Raw genomic sequence first — 9,409 nt, 5'->3', positions numbered from 1 at the left:
GATACGGAGATGAGATGATGTCATGATGTTTTTGAGTCAGAAATGTTATAAATGTTTTACAATGAAGGTCAGCAGTTAAACTCTTCATTCCACTGTTATGAAACTGGTCATAAAATCATATATATATATATTAATTATTAATATTCTGTTGTTTTTTTTACATACATTCCTATTGCAAGGGCATCGATTCTTTTTGTCAGATTATGTTTTATTTAAAGGAACAAAAAACGATAAAAATGCGAGTGTTACTAAACATCAGACTGATAAGCGTTAGACTGCACAGAACAAGGCCAGAAGAAAGGAAAATAGAATGCGGTGATTATGAAACAAACATTTTAATGTGGGATGGAGGTCAATAAATACCACACGAGATCTCAGATCATCATATTTGGTCTTATTGTGTCTGATTCAGTCCCAGGATGGGCTTTTCTGGAGTTCTTCTTGGAGTTTTTTTGATTTTTGGAAGCTTCACGGAAGCACAGAAGACCATCACGAAAGCTCCGTAAGATCTTCATGTATTTCTTAAATTGTCTCTCGAAGCCTCGCAGGTTTAATACGGAGAGGTTTATTGTGCAAATGACATTTCTGTGAATTTTGAAATAAATAGGATTTGGTCAGAAAATATTAAACAAGGAAGTGCTTATAATGTAACGTAATCAGCTGAGGTTTGTTTATGAAATTTATGAGAAAATAAGATTCATCATTTTTAGAGCTATACAAAGGATTATCCAAGATTATAGATATTAAATATAAATGTTTCCAATAAAGTATTCTGTGATTCAGGAAATAAGAAAGGAATATAAATATTTAAATTTGTAATTATTTTAATTATTTTCAACATGAATATTTAATATATTATATAATGCATATTTAATTTGCATAAACTGATTTGCATTTTTAACGACACCTTTGTATCATCTTAAAAACCCTAAACAAATATTATTAATATAGGATCTATAATTACTGAAATAAACTACAGACCTCATCACTTATGTGCTGTTTAGATTGTTTACATTTATTTTAAATGTATGGCACAAAATCTTTTTTTTTTTCTGGCTAAAAACTGCAGCCTTTTGATGCCACACTTATATTGTGTTATAGTGTTAAATAAGATAAATATTAATAAAATATATATAAATATGAAGATGTCACATTTTGTCTTGGACATGGTGTTTTTAAAAAAAAGATTATTCCGAATATAACGATATATATAATATAGATTTTTACAATTTTGGCTACAGTTTTATTGCTTTAAATTGTAAAGATGCTTAGGGTCAACAGGAAGTCAGCACCACATAGAAACTAATACAAACTCATTTTTCTTTTCTTTGTCAGAACCATTTACTTCCTGGCTGTGACCTCTCAGGCTGTAGGGGGCACCACAGAGACGCTATGTGTCACAGTGAAACCCCAACAAGAAGTATCACTGCAAGTGAACTTGCTGCAGGAGGAAAAGAATGTCACACTTCTAAAGAAAATGTATATAAAACAGGACTATTACCCCTGTATCAAATTTCAGGTCAGAATCTGGGTGAAAGAAGTTGTAATTCATCTCACAACCAGCAGAGGGTGCTCGCCCCTCATTTTAACGGATTCGAAAGACTTCAGGCTTGAAATTAGCAGAAAACTTGATTGTTTTTTGCTATTAATTGGTGCTAAATTAATAAATACACTATAAACATTGACAATAAAATTTTTACAAGCCTGCGTTCTTATGCTAACAATACTAATAATCTATATATATGTGAATAAATAATAGTGCAATGTGATTTTGTCACTTTTTATTGAACAGGTTCCTGTCGTAATCACCGAATCGGTGGCGTCTATTGAAATTCAGGTAACAGGCCAGAACCTGTTCCTGAACAAGACAACGAAGATCCTCATCACACCTTCGACTCAACTGACTTTCATTCAGACGGACAAACCAATTTATAAACCAGGACAAACAAGTAACATTCGCTATTTTTCCTGCCCTGGAATTTTCCTCGGTTCCCACCCAGAATACACCCCTGATCACAACTAACACATTTCTAACTTCAGTTTTAGACCTTTGTTTTATACTGTAGAGGAGATGAAATAGAGATGAAAATACAGTCAAATGAATGCATTAATATAAACCTTTGCATTTCAGCTGCACTGCTGCCAATGTGTACGCTGTAATACTGCTGAAATGATATTATTGTGTTAAGAAAAAAAATATTTTTGTAATTAAATACAATGACAGATATTATTTTTATTCCCTGCAGTTTACTTCCGCATCGTGTCTCTGGATTCCAGTTTCCGCATCTACAATCAGATGGTGCAAGAGCTTTTATCATTTCTCCAAAAAACATTTTTATAATTATTCATTATATTTTAAGTTTCTGACTTTTTCAGCATTATTTTAAAAACTGGTAAAACTATTTAAAATTAAACATTCACTGTTAATTGATTTATATTTTGTCCTAAAATATTGATAAAATCTAAAAATTAAATATAAGAAAGTTCTATAATAAAGTAGAATTATTTTAGACCAAACTACTGGCTGAAGTCACAGAATTCAATAAATCACTAAAATGTTGACTTATTGTATGTTTCACCTGATTATATTTATATTTTTTGTTTCAGATTCCAACAATAGAAGTGCAGGTACTGTAGATTGCTACGGGAAACATCTGCATTTACAGGCTCCTACTTGGAATAATACTGTGATTCAGGAGAAATGAATTCTGTTTTTATTTCAGGACCCGAACTCCAACCGCATCGGCCAGTGGCTGAACGTCACCATGAACAGCGGCCTTGTGGATCTGTCATACCCCATAAACTCTGAGGCCACAAAAGGATTTTATGGGATCACAATCTGGAACGAAAAAAATGAGAAGATCTACAAAACGATTGAAGTCAGGGACTACGGTCAGGAGCAGTTTTTCTTTATTCATGTCCTTAGAACATTGAGTCTCAAACCTTTTACAGCAGGACGCCCCCTTGTGTCGGGTGAATCCTTCAGGAGCACCTAAAAGAAAAAGACACAAAACATCTTTTTTAAAAATTACCATTTTACTTCAACATTTTAGATTGTATCAAAAACAAACTAATTTGTACAATGGTGGAACATCAATTCTTTCTGTAGTCTTATTTCTTAGATGTTAATATATACGAATTATTTTTTATTCTACATTTCATAGTTTTGGTGATGTTTCAGCGTATTGTGCTGCGTAAAATTTATATTAATTTTTTTTTTTTTATATTTCTATTTTTTTAATTCATCATAGTTTATATAGGTTGACAATCCTGACATACAGGTAATATATATTTTATTACATTTTTTATTTTTTTTTTATAATCTAGGTACTAAAATTTCTATTCGGCTCTCTAGCGACATCTAGTGTCCACATCCCCCAGTTTGAGAACCACCGCCTTACAATAACAAATACGTCGAGTATTTAGTTTAGTTACCAATATTGATTCAAATACTATTAAGTGTTTTTATTAGCTTAATTTGGCCCTGAATACAATATATGTATTATAATTTACTATCAGTACCTACAGTTAGATATATTAATCCAAACTTCCAAACGGTTTTATATTTATTGTTGTTTTTTTGTTGTTGTTTAATTTTGTAACAGATAATAATGGTAGAATAGCAGTTTTCCCAACAAACCGCTATGTTAAACATTTAGAGGCATTTTTTGAGGTTTTATAATAACTTTTATTTCTTTAGAAATGTTTTCTGACTTCACCTAAGAAACATTTCGACTTGTAGACAGGAAACACAAATCAAAATCGAATTGGCAGCTGAATTTTTGGTGAATTTTTGTGTTTTAGTGCTGCCCACGTTCGAAGTGACCGTCCAACTTCCTCCAGTCATAACCATCCTGGACACTTATGCTACGCTGAAAGTTAACGCCAAGTGAGTTTTCACTGCTCAGAAAACTGATTTTGGAGAACAGATTTTTTTGCATCGTTTTCCCTTTATTTTAACGTGTCACATTTCCCCATGATGAGGTTGTACAATGACTGTTTTTCTAATCTTTTCAGATATACATACGGGAAGCCGGTGAATGGTACGGTGAAGGCCACCGTCTGCCATAACAGTTACAAATACTGGTGGTTCTCCCGAGGCAGCTCAAGCATGCCAGACATCTGCAAGAACTATACCATGAAGGTTAACCAACAGAACATCTTCATGAGCAAACATTCACATTGTTTTAGTAAATCTCACTTCAATTCTGTACTTAACATGGATGTGTGTATGAGTGTTAATAAGGCTGTGTTTATAATGCGGCATTAATGCTGAAGTTCATGGTTTTAAACTAAACCTGGTGATAATATATATTATATATAAATATATGTTATATAACAAAATGAGATTCAGTAATAAGGAATATCTTTGTTTTGTTCATGCAGTGACTTTTTGATGTTTGTTTCAGACCGACAAGACAGGAAGTGCACAATGGGTTTTAAATCTAAAAGAATTTGCGTTAACTGATTCACGCTATGAAAATGTCTTCAACGTTCAGAGTACAGTGGAGGAATATGGCACTGGTGAGAGATTCCTCGACTCAAGACTCTTAAATAGATGCATTTTTCTGCAATTTGAAGTTTTTAATAAAAAGTCAAAATAATAATATTAATAACAACAGTACAACTACTACTAATAAATGTTATTGTGATTATTAATAGTAGTAGAATTAACACTTGTTGGGTCCTGAAACAATCGACTGTATTATTTTCTGTATAAATACACACACTGTATATTATAGACAGATTTTAGCCACGTTTTATTGCACGTGTAAAAAAAAAAAAAAAAAACGTTTGCGCAATAAAAATTCTTAGAGCTTAGGAAGTGAAATTATACTGAATATATGAGAATGAATCATATCCCATCTGATTCATTTCAACCCTGAGATTTTGTGCTTCAGATCATTTTAATGTTGTGTTTATCCTACAGGTGTGATCATGTCTGGTTCTGGAAGCTCAACTATAACATCTAATATCGTCACGCTGTCGTTTGAGGATTCGCCCTCGACGTTTAAACTCGGAATGATGTACGAGGGAACGGTAACCTTCTTATTGATCCTTCAATTTAACTCAATTCTTTATTGATTGGCTTCATTGTATAATATAAATAATGCAGGTATTGTTATTACATCACGAGCCAAGAAACATTAGGATGAATATTATATTGTGTTCCCAAAACTCTCGGCAGGTTTATTTGCTTGGTAAAGTGTTTAACCGTGTATTTAAACCCAATGCAAAACTTGTTGTATTGTATAAATAAAACTAGTAGATGTAGAAACGAATTATCCAGCCAACATCCAGTAAACTGTGTTACTTAGTAATCATATTCATTATACTATAATATGTAAAATTATGCAAATTACTGTATAATTAAATACAATCTCTTCACCAAGACAAGGCCATGTTGTTCTTGTTTTGGCTTCTGTCACTGTCCTCTGATATCCCTGTCCTTCTTTATTAGATCAAGGTGACCGGCCCAGACTCCAATCCTATGCAAAATAAAGTAGTGTTTCTGACTGTACAGTATGGTAAAGATAAAAATTCAGTCAAGAAGCTGATTACAGATGACAATGGCATCATAAGATTTTCCCTCAACACCGAACCATGGGGTCTGGATTCAGTTACGTTACAGGTGGGTGAAATGTTTGTTTCTCTTATGTCTTTGTTGTTGATCTGTTTTTTCATGCCAAGCTGTAGACTATCCATAAAACAGTGTTTATGAACGTAATGCACATGTTTGAGATTAGTGGGAAAGTGACCACGAATAAAATCTATTCCATTATTATTATTATTATTATTATTATTATTATTATTATTATTATGAGTATTATTTTTCAGATTTTAATGATTATTCTTTTACACAGGCTCAGTATGAAATGACCAACAGACCAGTTGTCGATGTGCAGAATCAGCTCACACCACAGTATCCCTCAGCGTTCCTCTCTCTTCAGCCTTTTTACTCCAACAGTCTGAGTTTTATTCAGCTGAAGAGCAGCTCGAAGCCTTTCAGCTGCAATAAACGTGCCGCTATTGAAGCTCAGTACCAGATACATGACAATGCACACCAACAACACCAGAACACCTTCTCCTTCTTCTACATGGTACATTTGTTTTTCACTATTACTACTATTTAGAACTTGAAATAATAATAATAATATATAATAAAAATCAAGAATGTTTGTAACAGGATGGATTTGCTGAATAGACAATATGAGTCTTTCCATGTTTTTTAGTTTTTCATGTAGATCCTCGAACTTTTAATCATCATGACTCAAACAGAGACAGAATCCTAATTCATGCAATACAATTTATGCATCTTAATTCGACCTTGTGTAGGTGATGTCCAAAGGGCATTTGGTTCAGCATGGAAGTCTTCTGGCTCACATAAAGCCTGGAGGAGGTAAGTAAATATTACTGTATATGTAAAATCCCCACCCATTATACTTTGCCTGAATTCTAAATAAGAGACTGTATGTTACTGTATGTTATAAGCTTGAGAGTTTCATTTGAAACTTCCAGATGAACGTTGACTGTGTATTTGTTTTGTGGCAGTGCAAAAGGGTTCGCTGTTTCTGTCACTGGAGAACATGCTGGAGCTCTCACCAGTAGCTCAAGTGGTCCTGTACACAATCCTTTCCACGGGTGAGGCCGTGGCAGACAGCATGGACTTCCCCATCCAGCTGTGTTTGCCTAACAAGGTCAGAAATAATTCCTGATACGTCTATGCCAATTTCTGCCCTTTTTCATTTTTAGGAATAAAAAAAATACTAAATTGAAATGGAAATATATGTATGTAGAAATATTAGATTTTGGCAGTAGAAACAAAACAGTGGCTTTAGTCCGGGGCTCTGGAATATTCTGCTCCTTAAACTAGCAGAATGATCCCATCAACCTTCAGTGCAACCTCATTTCTGCTGCCTGTATTCACACATATATTCTTGCCCTCTTTGTCCACGCCCATGAGTGAGGCTATAGAAAATTGACTGCCAACAGACCTCTTCATCTAAAAACTTTACACAACCAGACGTTACTTACTCACCTTGTTGTGGTCTTTCAGGTGTCTCTGAATTTCTTACAATCTTCTGAGCTTCCTGGTGGTCAGGCGTTACTGATGCTGCGAGCAGCTCCAGGATCCCTGTGTTCAGTGAGAGCCATTGATCAGAGTCTGCTACTGCTGCAACCAGAGACTGAGCTCAACACTGAATCTGTACGTCCAAATCAAACCAATATCCCAAAGTTTGTTTATTCACACAATAACCTATTATCAGTAGATGCACTGTAATCAATAACAGTAGACATTTTACTTAAATAAAAAAAAAAAACTGGAACAATAATTTTTCCAGGTGTTCAACATGCTGCCTGTCCAGTCGTTATCCGGATATCCGTACAGCGTTTATGATGAAGATTCAAACCAGTGTTCTTGGAATCGCCCCATCATGGAGAACATAGCTATAGCACCAAGATTTGGATATTATCCTAACTACGGAAAAATTGACGTGTACAACACCTTTAAAGTGAGACATCATTCTTATCTCAGAAATGACGCTTCATATCCTGTCTGTTATGTTAATTCATGTAATGATAATCATAGGACACGTTATACCACATGATGCTGATTGGTCAGAAAGTGTAGATAAAGTTTCTATAACAGTAGCGCAGATGCAAGTCACAGGTTTATATGAATGAAGTCTGTTATATGGTGCCAGTTTTGTGACTGAATAATCACAGGCAATTGGTGGATGCTCATGGTGCTGGGATTTTAACTTATTACCTTCTAACGTCCAGAATCCACTGAGCTACCCCCTTTCACAAGGACCTTAACCCCCTGTACTCCAGGGGTGCTGTGTCATGGTTGACTCTGTGCTCTGACCAGCTTCCTAACATCACTTGGATATGCAAAGAAATTATTTGACTGTTCACGTGACCAGTAAAAAACACTTTTACCTTCAGAACAGTGTTATGGATTGGTTGTGATGGTGTTCTGGTTCCTCACAAAACCCCATGATTAGTTAGTTTTCTCTACCAGCATGAATTTTGAGTGATTTATTGATTTCTGATTCAGCAGTATAGTTTTTCGCACACTGTTTTTATCCCCTTTGCGGTACCTTCATGAGAAGGAGAACCGAATTAGGAAATATTTTTGGACAAAAATGTGACAAAATTACATTGTTTATTGCTTTTTATTTTGAGAAGATTACAATAATTCTGTTCCTGTTTACCTGTACAGGTCGGTAGGCACGTATTTATTAGTGTATGAAATCTATAAAACAAAATTCCCGTACTGTCATTACCTATAATAAACACTAGAGGGAGTAAGAAGTAGCTTGTTGGTTAACATGTTAGACTTCAGAATCAGAAGATCATGAGTTTAAATCCCACCACCACCAAACCGCCACTAAACAAGGCCTTTAACCCTCAGCTGCTCGGTTGTATGTATGAGATCATTGTAAGTTGTTTTGGATTAAAAAGCATCTGCCAAATAGCATAAATGTAAATTATGTGTTTCTGTTTGTTTCTTTCAGGATGTTGGAATCAAAATCATGACCAACGCTATAATTCAGAAACCTTCTGAGTGTTTATACAATGTTATGTATTTGAGTGGTGAGTGGTTTTCTTTAGTCTTTCCTATGATTATGTGTATGTTCTATCACAGTGTATTTCTATCTGCAGAAGCTGCAGGTGTAATCGCACCGCTCGCTTTTGCCAGAGGAGAGTCTTTGAGTTCGTCACAATCCGTTGTTACGATACGCAAATTTTTCCCAGAGACGTGGATCTGGGATCTGGTTTCAGTCAGGTGTGCGTGATTGTGTGTATTTTGCATCTGATATTTAAAAGGCTATGTTACTGAGCCCATGTTTTTTTTTTCTTTACAGTCAGAGTGGAGGGATGGGCGTTAGTAAAACGGTCCCAGACTCCATCACGACATGGCAGGCAGACGCTTTCTGCACCTCACCTATCGGGTTTGGAGTCGCCCCGAAAACCGAGCTCACAGCCTTCCAGCCTTTCTTTGTGAGCCTCACCATGCCGAGCTACGTCATCCGAGGAGAAGTTTTCACGCTCAAAACCACCGTTTTCAACTACCTCCAAAGCTGTATGATGGTGAGCTGAGATGTTTGGTCTAATCACTGTCAGATTGGGTTTCATCACGTGACTCCACCAGCATGTAGTTGCTGACAAACTATTCACTATACTCACTATTATTCATCCTTCTGGCACATTTTCTGGACACCTTCTTCTCCTCCTTCTCCATTAAGCATATTTTAATTATATTAAACACCATCCCATAAATATGCAAATTAGTTCATGATGTCATCTGGCAAACACACAACAAAGTGGAAAAAATTGGGTTTAGTTTTCAGATTTACTGATAGAATAAAAACTCTGTGTGTTAAAGGTGAAAGTGAGTTTG

At 35.1% G+C, this 9,409-nt stretch overlaps 1 protein-coding gene across 1 annotated transcript in view; it reads left to right on the top strand.

Moving 5' to 3' along the window:
* Positions 1-353: 353 nt before the first annotated feature.
* Positions 354-9,409, top strand: part of LOC310733747 (alpha-2-macroglobulin-like protein 1) — a 15,865-nt gene continuing 6,809 nt past the window's right edge. Inside the window, exons 1-20 of the mRNA XM_083555151.1 lie at positions 354-502; positions 1,336-1,519; positions 1,793-1,949; positions 2,247-2,299; positions 2,608-2,628; positions 2,715-2,892; positions 3,805-3,889; positions 4,018-4,144; positions 4,410-4,524; positions 4,931-5,040; positions 5,462-5,632; positions 5,865-6,101; positions 6,337-6,400; positions 6,553-6,698; positions 7,058-7,207; positions 7,344-7,514; positions 8,523-8,601; positions 8,671-8,794; positions 8,874-9,099; positions 9,395-9,409. The exon at positions 9,395-9,409 is cut by the window's right edge and continues 115 nt beyond it. Of these exons, the coding sequence (XP_083411277.1) occupies positions 420-502; positions 1,336-1,519; positions 1,793-1,949; positions 2,247-2,299; positions 2,608-2,628; positions 2,715-2,892; positions 3,805-3,889; positions 4,018-4,144; positions 4,410-4,524; positions 4,931-5,040; positions 5,462-5,632; positions 5,865-6,101; positions 6,337-6,400; positions 6,553-6,698; positions 7,058-7,207; positions 7,344-7,514; positions 8,523-8,601; positions 8,671-8,794; positions 8,874-9,099; positions 9,395-9,409 (2,496 nt within the window). The 5' untranslated portion in view covers positions 354-419. The remainder of the gene's footprint in view (positions 503-1,335; positions 1,520-1,792; positions 1,950-2,246; positions 2,300-2,607; positions 2,629-2,714; positions 2,893-3,804; positions 3,890-4,017; positions 4,145-4,409; positions 4,525-4,930; positions 5,041-5,461; positions 5,633-5,864; positions 6,102-6,336; positions 6,401-6,552; positions 6,699-7,057; positions 7,208-7,343; positions 7,515-8,522; positions 8,602-8,670; positions 8,795-8,873; positions 9,100-9,394) is intronic.

This window comes from Silurus aristotelis, assembly GCF_946808225.1.
Source record: "Silurus aristotelis genome assembly, chromosome: 11".
Taxonomy (NCBI): Eukaryota; Metazoa; Chordata; class Actinopteri; order Siluriformes; family Siluridae; genus Silurus; species Silurus aristotelis.
The sequence above is the reverse complement of the archived record's forward strand: the minus strand, read 5'-3'. Positions and strand labels throughout refer to the sequence as shown.